We start from the raw sequence: 19,602 nt of genomic DNA, 5'->3' as shown, positions 1-19,602 counted from the left end.
AGGAACGGCTCCCCCCGCAGCCAATCGGAAGCCTCGGAAAGACACACACACAAACACACACGCACAAAAGTTGCATCGCACCGTCTCCGAAAAGGATAAGGCGGGTGACTCAGGATGGGGGCGCTGGTAGGGGTTTTTTTTGGGGGGGGGAACGGGAGAAAGTGTCTTTGGGGCGGGGGAGGCTCGGTCTGACACACGGCTGGCTTTTCTTCCCCTTTGCAAGGCCGGGAGGCGAGGGAGAGAGGACGGCGGTACTTCCCAGATTTGCACACACACACACACACAAAAAGCCTCGCTGCGGAGGCGAGAGCGGCGGGTGAACACGATGCCCCCGTGTGCAACGTTGGGTCAGGCAGGGCAGCGAGGGAAAGGGATGAGATCCGTGTCTTGCAAAAGCCGGTCTCCTGATGTCCCTTATGAGAGAGGGGGAGGGACACACAGAGAGGGGGGTGGGAGACAGAGAGAGAGAGGGGGGGGACACACAGAGAGAAAGAGATAGAGACACACACAGAGAGAAAGAGAGAGACAGGGACAGAAACAGAAAGAGGGGGAGACAGAAAGAGGGAGAGACAGACACACACACACAGAAAGAGAGAGATAGAGGGACAGAGACAGAAAGACAGAGAGAGAAAGAAAGAGACGGACAGAGACAGAAAGAGGGGGAGATAGAGAAATAGAGACAGACAACACAGAGAAAGAGTGATAGAGGGACAGAGACAGAAAGACAGAGAGAGAAAGAAAGAAAGAGACGGACAGAGACAGAAAGAGGGGCATTACAGAGAGAGAGAGAAAGGGAACACACACAGAGAGACAGACACAGAGAGAGAGAAAGGGGGGGGGACACAGAAAAAGAAAGAGACACAGAGAAAGAAAGAGAGAAAGAAGGAGGGAGAGAGGGGGGGGGCAGTCAAAGCCAGTTGATTCTATTTTTATTTTTGCAATATTATTTTACGGGCGGTGGATTTTGCAAAAAAATGAAAATCTGTAGCCAACTAGTTGGTTGCCAAAGTTTTATTTAAATTTCCCGTCCCGGGCAATCTGATAGCTTTGATTGACGCTACCTGTTCAGTAATCAAGATACAATTATTTCTCTTTTTAAAAAAGCGCAAGGTTGCTACCGTGTGTGCGTAAGCTTTGCCCGCAAAGGCTTGCTAATATTTCTTGTGGTTAAGCCACAGTTTTGAGTGGTTTGTTTTACGGACTGTACTTTTATTGGTCAATGATGGAAATCAAGGTCTGCCTGTAGCACGGGCCTAGAAAAATCGATAGATAAATGGTACTTTAACGATAAAAGGGTGGGGAAGAAACTCACCATTTTGTTTTTATTTAAAAGTTTTATAAATTTATTACAATATAAAACTCCCCCACCCCTTCCCCCCTCCCCCACTTCCCAGAGCTGATTACAGGATAAAAAATAAAATAAACAAACATAATCTAACCAACATAAACCAACTATACTATCAATCAAAACCATAACACACTTTAACTCCTTCTCAAAACAAATATTAACAAATTAAGTGAAAAATAATAAGATAATTAAAACTAATAATAATTATCTAAAATCTACTCAAAAGCAAGATAATCCTTTTCAATCTCATATTTCTTCTGAATGTAATCAATCCATCTTCTCCAAACCATAATATATTTTTCTTGTGAGTGATCCTAAAACTCACCATTTTGAATGATTCGTTTTCTGTATGTGTATGTGTGGTTGGAAAGCACTCACCGTCAAAGATGTTTCTTTAATTCTGGGTTGTTTTTTTTTCCAACTAGGGGCTTTTAAGGGATGCTTGCTCAGCATTCTCCTTTCTGGGAATTGATGTTATTATTATTTTTTTTTTTTAAATGATTTATAAGGTTTACAAATCAGCTGGCTCCAAGGTTCTGGAATTTTTGGCTTCCTATGTTTTCAACCTTCCCATGTGCAACTTGTGGAATTAAAGTACAAAAAGGCAGATTTCCGATTAATCCGATTAATGTTAGGGAAAAAAAAAACCTTAAAATGGAGAGAAGCTGAACAGTGGAAAGGGGGAGGTGGGTTTCTTGGCTGGAAGTTTTTAAGCAAAAAACCCCCAAAAAACCCAAGCCCTCTTTTTTTGAGCAGCAGGAAAGATTTGACAGTTTTAGTGTACTTTTCTAACTTTGTGATGTAAGGATTCTGGACTGTTATTTATTGAGTCAGTTGATGTTTAGATCATCTGGCATAGCTCTTCAGAGTTCAGTTCAGTTTTGAAATATCTAATGTTTATCTGTTGATTTTTTTTTTCACACTGCCTGCTATCCTCGTCTCTCAGCTGTTTATAATAAAACACACACACACACACACACACACAAAGCCAGAAGTAAGAAACACAACAACCAAATGGAGAATATTTGTAACTCCGCGTTGAACTGTAGAGTCCTTGATGCTTTCTGAGCTCGTAATGAAATGTCTGCAAGAAAACAACCAAGCACCAAGGATTCCACACCACAATCCAAAACCGTGAAAACCAACAAGTTCAACATTTCTTCTCAAGGGTGGTGTTTTGCAAATTGTCCCAAAACGTTCAAATTGAGATTTGTAAAGTTGACATGAAAAACACGTTAGACCTTCACAGAGTGAGTCAAATCTCTCCAGGTCTCAGACGCGGTAGAATAAATAAAAAAACATTTATTCAGATAATCTTATTGTTTTGTCCAAAGGACATCAAGTACAAGTACAATCGGTGTACTTCTGCAGCCCCTTCCTTTAACTGTATCTCGCTTCCCAACTATAGCTCTGAATCAAAATAGCGAGGGTTAAAAGGATTTTTATGCAAAGGGGGAAAATGGACCAATTGCTGGGAACGTTGGATTCTCAAGAATATTAAAGGATACTCAAGATGGGGCAATATCCTGTAGTGATATTTGTCTTATTTTTTTGGAAAAATGATGATGATGGCTGAGCCAAGAGCAACTTTCTTCCGTTAGCCTGTTCGCAAAGGGATGTAGTAAATATTTATCATCCAGCAATGTGCCATCTTGTTATCTTACGTTTGCAAGGGATCTACCCCATAGAACAGACAGCAACAGTTGTTTTGAGAACACCTAATTCCTTTTGGCTAAGAAGGATTGGGGAGGGAATGGGGGGGAGGCCAATCTAGCATTTGAGAAGTGTGGGGGTTTTTTTCCATTTGTTAGGATAAAGCATTAGATCTCTCTCTCTCGAGATATATTGGCTTGCTTCAGGACAAGTCCTCTCTCAATAAAGCAAAATTTCTTGCATTCTAAGCTGCTTTAAACCTGCTCGAGGCTCAGGGAAAGAAACTTTTGCTTACTAATAATATGATCGCGGGTACAAATACATTCCATGGACTCTGAATCCTCAAGCAGAGAAAAAACAAAACAAAAACCCAGCATCTTTGAGCTAAAGAGTAGTCTTAAGTGCCTTTTGTTTCTCGCTGGGAAGCTCCTATTTCTATTTTCACTCCCCACAATCTGTGGAGATTCTCTAGTCCTCCGGGTCACAGCTACCTCAAAGGTGCTTTTTCCAAAAGGCAACTGGACTGTTGTTGTTTTTTATCCCTCGAAAAAGAAGAAGTTGTTTCACTTCTCGTCCCAGATGCTTCATCGGTTCTGGCAGAACGGTGAAACGAATCCTTCCCCTTTTTTCTCCCCACCCCATCCATTCAGAACTGATGAAGCTTCTGGGAGGAGAAGCGAAACGTTCAGCTGCCTTTTGAAAAAGCACTTTTTGAGACTCCCCTTAAGTATTTCAGCCCTTTGTCTGAAATGGTATTGGGTTTCCTGCCTGAGCGGGGGGTTGGACTAGATGACCTCCAAGGTCCCTTCCAACATCATCATCATCATCATCATTATTATGGATCATCGCACAGTCAGCCAGATGTTCAGACTGGATTTGGCATTTTGTCTACCTATCGAGTCCTCACCCAGGACCTGGGATAGGCAGATGTGGATGTTTGATGGTATTACAGATCTCGTCACAGGACGGAAGCAGTTCCTAGTAAGGCCGCCTTTTGCAATTGACTAATAGCGAATTTGTCAATGCCAATGGTGCTCAAGTGGTGCTCCTTTGGGATTGCACCGAAGGCGCCTATCACTATTGGTACTACCCTTGCTTGCCTTTGCCACAATCGTTCTATTTCTATTTGTAGGTCTTTGTATTTTGTTATCTTCTCCAGTTCTTTCTCTTCTATTCTGCTGTCTCCAGGCACTGCCGCGTCCACTATGCAGACTTTTTTGTCTTTCTTATCGACAATTGTTAAGTCTGGGGTGTTATGTTGCAGGTGCTTGTCTGTTTGAATTCTGAAGTCCCAGAGCAGTTTAATTTTATCATTTTCTATGACTTTCTCTATTTTATGATCCCACCAGTTTTTGCTTACAGGCAAATGATATTTTTTGCAGATCTTCCAATGCACCATTGTTGCTACTTTGTCATGCCGCTGCTTGTAATCAGTCTGTGCAATCTTCTTGCAACAGCTTACCAAGTGGTCCACTGTTTCTTCAGCTTCTTTGCATAGGCGGCACTTACTGTCTGTTGCTGTCTTCTCAATTTTGACTTTGTATGCATTTGTCCTTAAGGCTTGGTCTTGTGCAGCCAGAATTAGTCCCTCGGTCTCTTTAATTAGTCCCTCGGTCTCTTTCTCTCTTCTTGTTGGACTTGATCTGTAGTAACAGATCATTATTTCTTTGTTTTCCATCACTGTGTATCTGCGACGGGTAAACACCTTTTCTTCCAGTAGTTCTGCAGCTGCTGGCCCTGGTTGCTCAGCCAACAGTCCTGAGTCCTGTAACCCATTTTTCACCAGATATCCAGGAACTCCAATATCTAGTGCGGACCTTGTTAACCCGGGCGACGTCCGAGCCGGTATGGCATTCTGAAATTTACGTCTCACCATATTTTTTATGGGAGAGACACTCTTTGTCTGACTCCTCTGATGAGACCTGTCCAGTATGGTTGAACCTCTAGCATAGCTCTCATCTTCCTCAGAGTACACAAGCCCCACAACCACGTCAAGGTAGTGTATTATTATTATTATTATTATTATTATTATTATTATTGAACAAAAAAAGAAACCCAAGACTTTATGAGTGAATCAGTTTGGGTGAAAACCTGCGACGTGTCCTGGAACGCATGACACAAGGAAGCCAAACCTGGTCATATCCTTCAATGTGCAATTTGGAGCATGGCACTCCTGTTTTTCCGTTGCCTGATCATGCAGCGTGCTCAATTGGTCATGCCTAAAAAAGGAAACGCTCCGGAAGGGTGCCCGTCTCCACCACAAAAGCTTCATCTTTTGTGGGCAGGAGGAAGTGACGTGGCGCACACCAAACGGTGCATGTGAGGAACGATAAAACAACTGTGTAGAAAGAGGATCATAAGGTTGATTCGGTCATCGGAAGTTTGCACCTCCAGGTTCTTTTCAGTCTGGAACATCTGCAAATATGGGCATCTTCCCTTAATGATTCCCCCGTTCTGTATCCCATTGAAGACCCACAGCCAGCCCCGAAAAGGATAGAAGGACCTATTCAGATCAAAAATGCCAGCTGGGTAGGGGAAAAAGAACCCATAAGGCACAGACGTGGAATAAGAAGCTGTCTGCAAAAGTAGGAATCGTAAAGAGAGAATGTCGTTTTCTGATGTCCATGTGGCCGGCAGGATTTGAAGCTCCACTTGAGGGAAACGTTGCTTTTTCTACACATGAAAAAACAAATGTGTTTTGTAGAAAGAAATCTCAAATAACTCACACTCAGATGTTAAGCGTCAGAAAATGAGAAAGTATTAAGTATGGTTATATTAAGCGAGCAAGATAATATCTAGCACGGTCCTGTATGTCAGGAAGAACGGAGGATATTATACAATACAGATAGTCCTCAACAGAGGGATAGAATCAAGATCACGTGAAGTGTTAATACCACTTTACACTGCCTGGGTAAGGCCACACTTGGAATATATTGCATCCAGTTTTGGTCACCACGATGTAAAAAAGATGTTGAGACTCTAGAAAGAGTGCAGAGAAGAGGAAGAAAGATGATCAGGGGACTGGAGGCTAAAACATAGAAGGAACAGTTGCTGGAATTGGGTATGTCTAATTTAATGAGGAGAAGGACGAGGGGGGACATGATAGCAGTCTTCCAGTATCTCAGGGGCTGCCCCAAAGAAGAGGGAGTCAAGCTATTTTCCAAAGCCCCTGAAGGCAGGACAAGAAGCAACGGATGGAAACTAATCAAGGAGAGAAGCAATCTAGAACTAAGGAGAAATTTCCTGACTGTGAGAACAATTAACCAGTGGAACAACCTGCCTCCAGAAGCGGTGAATGCTCCAACACTGGAAGTTTTTAAGAAGAGACCGGGCAGCCATTTGTCTGAAATGGTATAAGGTTTCCTGTCTGAGCAGGGGATTGGACTAGATGACCTCCAAGGTCCCTTCCAACTTTATTATTGTTGTTGTTGTTGTTTACGACTGAGAAGGTTGCAAATGATGATCACGTGACCTTGGAAGGCTACAACTATTGTAAAATACAGGCTGGTTCCCAAGTGCTTGCATTTTGATCATGTAACCACGGGGATGCTACCGCTAAGGTTGTAAGCATGAGGACTGGCTATATGCCACTTATTTCAGTGTCGTCGTAACTTCAAGAGGTTAAATGAATAGTTGTAAGTCAACGATTACCTGTGTAGTGTAGCCTTTCTCAAACCAACCTCTCATCCCCATTAAATGTTAAACTAAATATACTTGCTTAACATGATACAAATGATTGACACAACTATAAACAATCAGCAATAAGTCAATTGTAGAAGTTCCAGATCAAATTAAAGTATAATTCTATAAGTAAGAAAAGCCAGGTTTTGGAAAACTCCCCATGGCCAACGCACCACAGCCAGCTCCCCATGGCCAACACAACACAGCCATGAAAGCCAGTGGGTGACTTTGGGCCAATCACTAGGAGATGGTGAAATCTAGTCTTGTTTTAGGTAGGAAAGCCAGCTGGGTGACTTTGGGCCAATCACCAAAAGATTCTGAGTTCTAGTCCCACCTTAGGTATGAAAGCCAACTGGGTGACTGGATGGATGGATAGATGCAAGGCGTAGACTTAGCTACTGGCCAATTGCCACCTGTCTGGGTGGAGACAGAATTTAACCAAATGGACTTCCCACCGTTGAAAATTCAGCTCTGGTTGCTAGTCCAGAGAAGCAGTTTAAAAATGTCTACAAGTAGCATATTAATTTTCAGAATATTGTAAACATCCCATGACCTTCAGCACCAGTTATCTAAACACTATTGTATTAAGAATCTGGTGGCAGACATCAAAAGACAATTGTCTACGCAGAGACTTTGGCAAAAATTAGATTAAAACTTATCTGCAGGCGGCCACATGGGGTCCCAGCCTATTTCCCCCCCCCCCTGTGAGCTTGGCCAGTTTCCCAAGGGAATAGATGAACTTGAGAAAACCTAAAAGATTTCCATTCCTTTGAGAAGCTCTCTTGCTCAGGGCATAGGTGAAAATGAGCAGAGCTGCTCATGGCTGCATGAAAACTACATGTAGTATCACTGGAGGTTTTCAAGAAGAGATTGGACAGGGTCTCCTGCTTGAGCAGGGGGTTGGACTAGAAGACCTTAAAGGTGCCTTCTACTTTTATTCTGATTTATTGATTGAGCTCCTTTAAACTGCCTAATTCCATGCAGTCAGAGCTACTTTGGGCCCTGCTGAGATTGGGGATTATGAGATTAATAATAATAATAATAATAATAATAATAATAATAATAATAATAATAATAATAATAATAATGTTGGAAGGGACCTTGGAGGTCATCTAGTTCAACCCCCTGCTCAGGCAGGAAATCTTATACCATTTCGGACAAATGGCTGTCCAGTCTCTTCTTAAAAACTTCCAGTGTTGGAGCATTCACAACTTCTGGAGGGAAGATATTCCACTGGTTAATTGTTTTAACTGTCCGGAAGTTTCTCCTTAGTTCTAGGTTGCTTCTCTCTTTGATTAGTTTCCATCTGTTGCTTCTTGTCCTGCCTTCGGGCGTCTTGGAGAATAGCTTGACTCCCTCTTCTTTGGGGCAACCCCTGAGATATTGGAGCACTGCTATCATGTCCCCCCTCGTCCTTCTCTTCGTTAAACTAGACATTCCCAATTCCAGCAACCATTCCTTATATGTTTTAGCCTCCATCGCCTAATCATCTTTGTTGCTCTTCTCTGCACTCTTTCTAGAGCAGTGGTTCTCAACCTTTCTAATGCCATGACCCCATAATACAGTTCCCCATGTTGTGGTGACCCCCAAGTGGGTGTGGCCACCAATAAGAGGGAGTAGGACAGCTAGGGAAAAGGGAAAAAAATGGTGGACAGCGTGGTTTGGCGACCCCCATGAAATGGTCATTCGACCCCAAATGGGGTCCCGACCCACAGGTTGAGAACCACTGTTCTAGAGTCTCAACATCTTTAAGATAGATAAGATAACCTTTATTGTCATTTTTTTACTGTGGGCACAATGGCTCACATCAAAAATGAAATTTAGTTGCCCGCTCTCAAAAGTGAAACACATACATGACACACACCTAAAACATACTGTGTACAACATATGTATAGATCCACACCCCTACATATACATAGCAAATAAATAAGGTGACCAACCGTCCTCCTTTAGGGAGGACAGTCCTCCTTTTGTAAGTTCTGTCCTCTCTCGAGAAGTGTCCTCCTACATGTCCTCCTTTTCGATATTTGAAGACTAATCTGTAAATCTCCGTATTCGATCAATGCCGATCCGATCTGTTGCGTATGATGTGACGTATTTGTATTTGACGATTCGTCAAGGCTCGGCACAGTGCGGTGAGACGCGATTATAAGATGCATGCACTCCGCACAGAATTGTTTTGAGAGAGTGCGCCGCACGCAAGTGGCTTTGTTTACTACTTACCGAAACACGACACGGCACACACGCACGCATTAGACTCACTTTTTTTTCCTTCAGTTTGTGTCCTCCTTCTCATTGTAAAAGTTGGTCATCTTAAAATAAATATTAAACACTGTCCATCTTGAATATATAACGGAAGGAGGAAGCTTGAGAGTTCACAAAGTTGATGCTGTATGGAATGAAACTATGGCTGAATCTGGGATGTTCTGCTACAGTCATCCATAGATGTGAAAAGACATCTAGTTATGAAGTTTAAGCTTGGGGGTCAACCTCAAAAAAAGGCTCTATTCGCACCACACTTCTAATCCAGTTATTGTGGCAAATTTCCCCTTTTGATGAATTTTACCGGGCAATATTTCACGTGACCCCCTAGAAAAGGGCTGAATTCAGTCACTTGCAAGTTCATGCAAACACGGCTTTTGCAAAAATTACAGAGGCAATTAAATTGCATCGCACTTAAAAAGACAATACCAAGTGGGGAATCACTAATAAAGAAAATTATGTATTGCGCAGAACTAGATAGGATAACTAAAAGATTAAAAAATCAGGAAGAAACAGAATTTTATCGAATATGGAATAACTTTTATAGATGGAGGGGGAAAAAATGGAGGTCACAGTAAAGAGATAAACTGAGATAAGAGACTAGAAATGTGTAGTTGTATAAAGGTATATTATATGTAATTAAGGTACAATATGGACTGAGATGTCAGTCAAAGACGATCTACCATGTTCAATGTTTTTAATCCTTTTTTTTCTTTGTACTTAATAAAAATTTTTTTAAAAAAAGACAATTAAATCTGGGAGGGCACCAAACTCTGGCAAACCCCCCCCCCCTCCTTGACTCATCCCAGCCCTCCTACTTATTTTAGCCACGCCCCTGACTTGGCAAAAAGAATCGCCTCCCGGAATAAAGATGTCCCTGGTAGCTTCACAAGGGGGGAAAAAAATACCGCTCTAGGCCTCGCTTTCTATGGCCCTCTCTCTTCCCCCCCCCCCGAATCGCTCTCATTCATTTCAAGGCAGGGCGGCCGGGACCATAGAGACGAGGACGCTAGAAGGGCCGCGAGGGATGTGGGATAGAAGCGGGGCTGGGACCGCGAATTCTTCGCCTCCTTCCGCATTTCTGGGCCCAGCTGCGGACGGATCGGCGGCTGGGGGGCAAGGCAAGGTAAGGGGGATGCTCGCCCCGGCTCTCTCGCCTTTCCCCGGGTGGGCAAGGGACGGGTTTACCTTCATTGCACAAGCGGCTGGCAGGAGCAAGGTTTCCCCCGGGCTGCAAAAGCAATGGGTGTGTCTGTGTGTGCCAACGAGGGGTGGGTGTGTACGCGTGTGTCGGTGTCAAAAGCAGAAAGTAGGGGGTGGGCGTGCAAGCATGCAAAGGGGGAAGGTGGCACAAGGCGCCCCGGGTTGCTTTGAGCATCCTGGGAGAATGCTTCGACTTCACCATCTTTGCCAAAGAGAAGGACTCTTATTCATTTTATTTATTGGCTTGTTTGTTTATTTATTTAAGATTAGGAAAGGTTTAGGTAATTGTAGCCTTCATGTGACGTCTGCCCATCTTAGCTTAGTTTTTAAGCTAGTGTAAGCCAACATTATGAAGAATTCTGCCTTAATGGTATAAATAAATGCTATATATACTATAATAATACCATTATATATAATGGTATATATAAATTATATATAGACATATACATATATATGCACATACATATATCTCCTGCTTGAACAGGGGGTTGGACTAGAAGATCTTTCAAGATCTCTTCCAACTCTGTTATTCTGTTAATGTCCACAAATTGCCCCTAATACGGGAAGCATCTAAACCATAAAACCCCTTTGTAAGTTTCCAAATAAACCACAAACAAACTAGATGCTTAAAGCAAATCATGGTTTTGATTCTGGCCTCTTACAAGGGGCCCAGTTTAAAGCCTCTTGATTTTTATCTCCATAATTTGCTGAACTATTTGCTGAACATTTGATGTGAAAAACCAAATGAAGGCACTTAAGGGTGGGCCAGTCAGAATACTGGATTATGCAAACACAATGACTGATTACTGATTACCAAAATGCTTTTGAAGTATAGCTGTCCAGCTAGCTGTTCTGAAATTTTGAGCCTTCTTGCTCGCCACTCTCCTTCACTTTTCCTCCCCAGCTCCCAATCTATGCTCAGTTTTGCAATTCCAAAAGCATTTCAGGAATGCCACATCCATTCAGAACTTCCTGCTTCAATCTCCGCCCACTTCTAAGCTTTGGTATATGCAGCCTTTAAAGGTTTTTTCATCTCCTTGCCAAAGAAGTGAATCTTTGAATTTTGCAGAGGTCCTTGTCGTTGTTTGAGAAATAATTTTAAATCAAAAGGGATTACAATTTTCTTCTGCCGTGCCTTTATAATGGTGTCTCCCTTCCAATTCCTGTAAAATGTCTTGTTTGGACATTAAGATAAAGCTGATGAATTCAGGTAACCAGGTTTTGAAAATATCAGGTAGAATCTGGATGGTTGGTTATCTGGCTTAAATGTTAAAATCTTTCATAATTGCAGATGCTTCAAGGCAGGGGTCTTCAAACTTGGCCCTTTGATGACTTGTGGACTGGCTGAGGAATTCTGGGAGTTGAAGTCCACAAGTCATCAAAGGGCCAAGTTTGAAGACCCCTGCTTCAAGGCATACAAGCTATTATCTAGTGACTTTGTCTCCTGCATCATTTTCCTAAGTCTATTTACTAAACTCCGGTGTGAAAACTGTATTAGTTTATCAGAATATAAAATACAAAGAAAATGAACATAATGAGAAACTAAGGGAGAAAAAAGGGAGAAGGAAAAAGAAGGGGAAAAGAAAAAAAGGCATTGACTTCTGACTCTCTTTAGCACAGTAGAAGATAACAGCATTACAACTTCAACTCTTTACTTTTACACAATAATGTAAATTATAAATATAATATAAATATAAATCCTGGATGCTGCCACTATCATAAGCTCAGAAGGCACATTAATAAAATCTTTGAGGAAGATGGGTGGTGCCCAAAAATATGAAAAAAGAAAATAAAAATAGGAAGTTGGATCAAAAGCAGGTCTCCCTACACGGAGAGCATCTTTTAGAATAGAGACAAAAATCTGACGTTGCTAAACTATAATTTTTACTATGATGATGAGATAAGAGGTGCTTGGACTTGTCAATCAGTTGCCTCTGGAAAGTTATGGGCTCTCCACCCTGTCCAGAACATTCATGGGAAGTGTTTTGAGTACAACAGTATTCTTGCTCAATCCATTTTGCAAGAAGTGTGAGCTTTGTGACAGAACCTACAATGTTTGAGTTGTTGGCAGAAGGCTTCAATAGCTAATTAATAGCAGGATGCCCAGCCAAATACAGTCATATTTCTGAGATGAGCAGACTTACACATTCATTGAAATAATATTTTTCAAAGATTCAATAGCTGTCCTTTGGGGTTTCTGAAATTTTATTTTTGACTGCAGACTTAGCTGGAAACGTCATTTCAGTTTCCCACTTCAGTTTTTTTAGAATTTCGCTAAGATACAACAAAGACATTGGACCAGAATTTCTTATGGAAAAGATGGGTTTGAAAAACTGGGGGGGAAGGGGGGAAATGAGAAGAAACAAACCACGGTTTATTATGCCTGCATTTTTCCCCTAGGTTTATCAGGCATTTGGCTGAGGCATCTTTTTTTTTTTTTTTTTTGGTAATGCTGTGAACTTGAAAACTTTATATAACATTTCATCTTGCTGCGGTCAGAGAGGGAAATCCTCAGATGCCAGCTGGTATATTTATTTTATTTTATTTTATTTTATTGTATCCTGGAGTTACAAAGGAAATGAGTTGGCTTCCTTCCTGTAAGAGGCCCCCATTTCATACTGGGATTTTGGCATGATGGCATCTTCATGTTGGGCTGAATAGGACAGGCTGCCCTTGATCTTTGGCCTTTTTTTTTTTTTTAGTCTCGTAATGCTCAAAAGGCTGTCCTCTCAAAGCCCGGAAGTCTCTAGGTACAAGACATATAGTTCAGGAATCATCTTTGAAGACCAGGGATTGGACACGAGGCAAAATATGTCCTTTTCCAATTGTGGGTTATGACACGCATTATAAGTGAACCATGAGTAGTTAGGAATGAACTTCTAGACTTTATCAGATAAAGGTATACACGAACAAAACAAGTGGGATAAATGATACGGAAGTCTTCCGTATCATTTATCCCACTTGTTTTGTTCGTGTATACCTTTATCTGATAAAGTCTAGAAGTCGTATGCTATTTTTTTTATTGTTATAGAAATGGCTAGTGGTTATTATTTGGCCTAACTAAAAAGCTGAGACTGTAACGTTATCCTGTTGCCATAACTTAAGTCGTTGCTTTGTTCCTTTTTTATTTCTTTCTCTCCTTTCCTCACTTATCTCCTCTATTCCTTTTCTTTTCCCGTTTTTCCATTATATTTATTTCTATTTGTATTTTATGTTAAGCACGTACACACACACACACACACACATACAGAGAGAGAGAGAGAGAGAGAGAGAGACTTCACATGCTCTTTGTTAGACAGCATACTGTCCAAGTACAGAGTTTGGGATTTATATATATTTTTATATATAAACGAATGATTGCAAGTTGACAACTATCTGTAATTTGGTTTTAAAGCTACACCTTCAGCCGTAGGTGATGAGGCATTTCAGCCAAGCAAGCTGAATGTGGGGGCATAATGGATTCTTTTCCATTCTTAATAAATATTGCTTAAGAACCAGAGAAACTAAAAACCTGTAACTTTCTTGCTGGCCTTTTTGGATCAAAAGATTTCCTTAATTAAATTACAAATACTTTACTACACTCCTATGTCTCACAATGCTCGGTGTCAGAAATGTTGGAGGCAAAAGGCTTCAGGTTGGCTACCAGTCAGAGCTTAAACAAATCTGATTTAACTATCCAGCTGACCTCCGGGGTGGGGAAAAATATCTGGGAATTAATCCAAAGACTACTGAAAGCTGTGTTTGTTCAGCTGCCGTGCTTTGCTGTGTGTATGTTTGTATGTGGGTGGTAGTCAGGAATAAGTGACAATGGAAAATGTGTTGCAACTAAAATGATTGTCCTAATCAATCCAAAGATGCAGGCATGGGTATTAGTGTATCAAAGCACTTGTTGCAAAAGAGACATTTTGGATACAAACAGAAGTGTTTGACCCAAAAAACTTTGATACAAAAGCAAAAGCATTTGATACAAAACAAAAATATTTGGTGCCAAACAAACCACACGTATCAAAGTGGAGTTCTGCTATCTTTAAAATTCAGGATTTAACGGTGCTGATTTAAAGGATATTATTCCTTTCCTTTACACATGTAGTATTTTTCAACACTTATTGTTGTATCGTTCTTGCAAGAAGAATAATCAAGAAAGTAAAAAGTGGCAGGGGCTTGGATGAAATTGCATAATTGTGGTTTGGACGGCCGCGTAGAAAGATGCCTTCATCATTCCTGGAGCATAAAAACTTTACTTTGATGTAAAAGTCTTTCTGAAGTACCACTGAATACAGATAGTCCTTGATTTACAACCCTTGGTTTGGTGCAGGGGCCTTCAAACTTGGCCCTTTTATGACTTGTGGACTTCAACTCCCAGAATTCCTGAGCCAGCCACGCTGAGGGGAAAGGGAGAGGTTTCCAAGCTGAGCCAGGCTGGCTGAGGAATTCTGGGAGTTGAAGTCCACCAGTCATAAAAGGGCCACGTTTGAAGACCCCTGATCTGTGGAGATTCTTAGTCATCCGGATCATGGTTGTCCGAAAGGTGCTTTTTTCACGAGGCAGCGGGACTTTCTTAAGGGGTTCAAATCCTTCCACTCCCCACCATCCAGTCAGAGCTGAAGAAGCTTCCTGGATGAGAAGCGAAACGTCTTCAAAGAAAAAACAAAGAAGTCCAGTTGCCTCCTGGAGGAAAAAAAAAAAAAAAAGCACCTTGGGGTCGTAAAATGGGGCAAAACGCACAACTGCCTTGCTTAGCAGCAGAAGTTTTGGGCCCGACCGTGGCCCCGTAGGATGGAGCTTATGGCCAAGTAAAACTGACCTGTGCTCCAGTCTGTTTCCTTGGCCCAGGCTGTTAATTGCAGAAAGCTTCAATGGGCAGAGAAGCACCGCTCCAGAGGACGTGTGCATGTTTTGAGTTGAGTTGACTCACCCCTGGTTGGCAATAGGGCAGTGGTTCTCAACCTGTGGGTCGGGACCCCATTTGGGGTCAAACAACCATTTCACGGGGGTCGCCAAACAACGCAGTCCGCCATTTTTCCCCCCCTTTTCCTTAGCTGTGCTACTCCCTTTTATTCTATTGGCTTTTGAAAGCCAATAGAATAGACTCTCTTGAATAGAGTCTAATTCTATTGGCTTTCAAAAGCCAATAGGAATTGTCCAGGCTGTCTCTGCCCTGCTGAGCCCGCCAAAAGTCCCATTCTGCAAACGGTGCTGCACCCGTTGAGTAGTCCTCGACTTACGACCGGTTGAGTAGTCCTCGACTTACGACCGGTTGGGGGTCGCGGCATTAAAAAGGTTGAGAACCACTGCAATAGGGGAAGCTGAAAAAAAGTGCAAAACTCACGCCATTTGTCCCTTTTCCTGGAGTGCAAGCTTTCACTGACCTGTTGGTTTCCTTCCTCTCCTCTACAGCTTTGGATCGCATCCTGCCTCTTCGGAACAGGAAAGCATCTGTGTTGACGCCTCGCAGGTGTCTTTCTATAGGTCACTTCCTCGCTTTCAGACCGAGGTACGTTCGACAAAGCCCCCACAGCGCTGAAATGTCTTGTGCCTTTCCTCTTCGTTGGCTGCAGGTAGTCTAAATAAAGAAACAATTAATTTCATATAAAAAAGAGGCACAGGCAACATCCTTAGGCACGTCCACACAGACACGGTCACAAACCCCCACCCAAAGTTAGTCTTTGCCTGACAACTTGGATGCTAGCGTTGTTCCATTTGTTTGAAAGAGGTTCTGCAACCCGAGATTCAAAGCACGGCAAATAGTCCTCAAGGTACGATGGATTGCTTAGCGGCCGTTCGAAGCTCTGACAGACCTCCCCACGGCTGCTTCGAATCTGGATTTGAAGTTCCCGCAGTTGGTTGTATTTTGCTACAAACCGGCATTTTGGTTTGTCTGGCAAAAAATACCCGTTGTGGAGAATGGATTTGCTTAACAGCCTCGGTGCGTCATGGTTCCGATAGAGGAGAGCAGTTTTTATTTTGTGGAAATATTGTGGCGTTAATTTAATGGCCACCCGTATCTGTGTACGACACGGCCGTGAAAAAGGTTGTAAAATCAGTCACAAGTCGCATGGTGACCTGCTTAATGACTAACACAGCTTGCAACCATAATTCCAGGCTCAATTATGGTCATAAATCAAGGATTGCCTATATCAGGGGTAGGCAACCTTGGCTCTTTTATGACTCGTGGACTTCAACTCCCAGAATTCCTGAGCCAGCCTGGCTCAGCTTGGAAACCCCTCCTGGCTGGCTCAGGAATTCTGGGAGTTGAAGTCCAGGAGTCATAAAAGAGCCAAGGTTGCCTACCCCTGGCCTATACTGTCGTACTGACCTGGAGGTTGTTAAGTTACCAATTTGGCAGGCAGGCAGAAATTCAGGGTACGTGATGGTGTTTGTGTTTTTCTTCTGAGCAAGCAGGGTGGGCTAGATCCACACCTCAGGCTAAACCACAAACCACGATCTACATGTTTTGGGGGTCAAGTCTGGCCATTAAGCTACGCTACAGATAAAGAAAAAATTGTGGCATAATATGTATGTGACCCCACCAGAAAGGCTTCTTAATTGCATTGCCATGTTATAGTCCAATTTGGAAAGCATGATTGACAGTTTTAAAACAAGCTCTAATATGTCAGTGAAGCTTGTTATCCTTGCTTTGCTTCTTAAAACTTTTTTAAAAATCATTGTAATAGGAAACCAGATTGGTTTCTCTTGCTAAGAAGGAGACGTGATTGTCTCTTTTGTGGCTTACAAAACAGAATTGTATGATTCTCTGCAAATGATTGCCCAAATGGATTAAGTAATTCGCATTCAGTGTGTAGGTAGCCTTTGTGGTATACCAAAGAATATTCAATTTGTAACTTCCTTGTTACTAAACACGAACATGACCCATTCATTGGAATGCATCCTCTTGGGCGGACTAGGACAAAAAACTTAAATATTAGTCATTTAATGATGCATTCCGTGTGATTTGCTCCCCAATACATAGCATTTTTATTTGAGTTCAGTAAAATACACATTCAGTATACATGAATATGTTTGTTTCTCTGGATTCCAGCATCATAAATGGAAAAACTGATTAATAGATTTCAGATTTAGTGCATAAATGTTTTGTATTTTTTTCCCCCCAGGTTTTAGAAATTTGGAGTGCAGGAACATGTCTCAGTCTGGAGAAAAAGTAAAGGTGACATTAGCCCATCAAAAACAATTTGGGACATTAGCCCATCAAAACAATTCTTAGCTTTCAATGTTTTATTTTGGCTTTTAGGGTTTAAAGGCTGTGTTTTGCCATCACTTTGGGGCGGGATAGTGGAGAAAAGAACAGCTGGAAGGAATTTTAGAGAATTATTGTTGTTTAAATAAATAACCCACTTTCATAACTTGAAATAATCCAGCTTTATTCGTTCAACTTTCTGTTCGACAGACTGGAGGAAAAAGAATAGAAAATTCTCTGTAAATTGCCGAATCCATTGCAGAAAACAGTGGATAACAACAGCAGATCAAAATGAGACAGGAATCTTTAGTATAAAATTGACTGAATATCCTGGTTTCCCCCCTCCCACAGCCCATTGTTTTAAACATAACTTTTCAGCATGGATTTTCAAGCAAAGGCTAGTTAACAAAAGATTTTCTTGGTTTTCTTCATTATTATCTGCGAATGAATGAGTACAACAGCCGTATGCTGTGAATGATGGTTGTTATGCAGCCAACCCAGTTTGATATTTAAGCTGGTTTTGGGTTAAGTAGAAAGCTGAGACCTACAGGGCGAAACAAAATGCTTTTCCAAACATTCCTTTGCTGCTTCAGATTCTCAAGAAGTGGTAAAGAGAGGAAGTAAAACTAACCCCATATTTTCTCGCAGTGAGAGTCTATAGAGACTCTGTGTAATTCTTGCAGAGATTTTCTCTTAAACCACGTTCGTCGCCCTCTTCCACTTGCATACAAGCCAGAGAAAGGAAATACAACTCGGTCTACAGCAACATTTCTCAACCTTGACGACTGTAAGATTGGTGGACTTCAATTCCCAGAATCCCCCCCCCCCAGCCACCTATATTGAAATCCACACATCTTAAAAGTCACCAAGGCTGAGGAACACTCGTCTGATGGGTTGGTTTATTTATTTATTTTTCTGTTCTCCTTATGTTCCTTACATGTTTCACTTTTAAGATCCTGGTCTCCAGCTTGCAACTTTCCAACTTTGGTGTGTTTTCATAAATTCCGCCTCCAATTCGCTGCTTTCATTAATGGGTTTCTCATTCCAGTTTTCCGACTCGGCTGGATACGTGGGTTTTGCCAATCTTCCCAACCAAGTTCACCGGAAGTCGGTTAAGAAAGGGTTTGAATTCACCCTCATGGTTGTCGGTATGTGGATTTGATTTTCCATATTGGATGGAAACTAATCAAGGAGGGTAGCAACCTAGAACTCAGGAGAAACTTCCTGACAGTTAGAACAATTAACCAGTGGAACAACCTGCCTCCAGAAGCGGTGAATACTCCAACACTGGAAGTTTTTAAGAAGAGACTGGACAGCCATTTGTCGGAAATGGTATAGGGTTTCCTGCCTGAGCAGGGGGTTGGACTAGATGATCTCCAAGGTCCCTTCCAACTTTTATTATTATTGTTGTTGTTGATGATGCTTTGTTTTAATGGGTGTGATGAAGAAGATCCATTTTATGCTTTCCAAATATTATTTATAATTTTGGTTTCTAGGGCGTTCCTTTCTTGCTTTTATCTATGTTAAGCCACCTAAAGGTTTTGATAAAGTGCTCTGCGAAAACCTGGAATCAAGTCACTAAATAAAATACAGTGCAGAGCAACTATCGGAGAAGCAGTGCAGTGTAGCAGTTATGAACTTGGACTGTGGATTAAATCCCTTTGGGATTTTAAGATGATCTTTAGCATCCAGGATGAAATTTATCTCCCATAAGACGATTGTTAGGGGAATAAAATGAAAGCAGGTCGCCGTACGTGCAGATTTGGCTTTTTCCTTTATTTCTAGATAAGAAAGAGAAAGTCAGAGGAGAAAATGGTGCTGATCTTCTCCATTTGGGCTGTTTTCCAGCAGGCTTTATTTTCAATAGCTTCTGCTTTCCAGATAGTGCAGAGGCTTGATATAAAAATGGTTGCCTCTGAGGCAATTGGACAAGAACATCCAAAGGAGATGTCAGCTTCTATGCCAAAAAGGGACGTTATTGCTTTTGCTCATTCCTTCCTGTTTTAGAGAAATGACTCAAATCTTTCGGGTCAAAAGCAACGCATCGAAACGGCAGTGTGATAAAGAAGCCATTGAGTTCAAAGTCATGTTTTGGCACAGGATTTAGGAAGGAAGGATTCAAAAGAGGGTGGTAACGGTTCTGACCTCACTCTTCCTCAGAAGTAGCTACCTTAGGCTGCCACTCAAAATGTTATCAAACAAGGAGAAGCAGCCTTACATGACTGAAATCATTGTAGTACAAGTAGTCTCCGAGTTACAA

At 41.8% G+C, this 19,602-nt stretch overlaps 1 protein-coding gene across 6 annotated transcripts in view; it reads left to right on the top strand.

The window, feature by feature from the left end:
• Positions 1 to 9,914: 9,914 nt before the first annotated feature.
• Positions 9,915 to 19,602, top strand: part of LOC120303173 (septin-2) — a 34,542-nt gene continuing 24,854 nt past the window's right edge. Inside the window, exons 1-4 of one of the 6 annotated variants that reach the window (XM_039332435.1) lie at positions 9,915 to 10,070; positions 15,545 to 15,641; positions 17,260 to 17,306; positions 18,391 to 18,490. In XM_039332435.1, the coding sequence (XP_039188369.1) occupies positions 17,286 to 17,306; positions 18,391 to 18,490 (121 nt within the window). In that variant the 5' untranslated portion in view covers positions 9,915 to 10,070; positions 15,545 to 15,641; positions 17,260 to 17,285. Of the gene's footprint in view, positions 10,071 to 15,544; positions 15,642 to 16,375; positions 17,313 to 18,390; positions 18,491 to 19,602 lie in introns of those variants that run through there. The other 5 variants (XM_039332434.1, XM_039332436.1, XM_039332432.1 and 2 more) reach the window with 5 other exon arrangements.

The sequence above is a fragment of the Crotalus tigris genome, unplaced genomic scaffold, assembly GCF_016545835.1.
Source record: "Crotalus tigris isolate CLP2741 ecotype Arizona unplaced genomic scaffold, ASM1654583v1 scf7180000024461.2689607, whole genome shotgun sequence".
In the NCBI taxonomy this organism is placed as follows: Eukaryota; Metazoa; Chordata; class Lepidosauria; order Squamata; family Viperidae; genus Crotalus; species Crotalus tigris.
The sequence above is the reverse complement of the archived record's forward strand: the minus strand, read 5'-3'. Positions and strand labels throughout refer to the sequence as shown.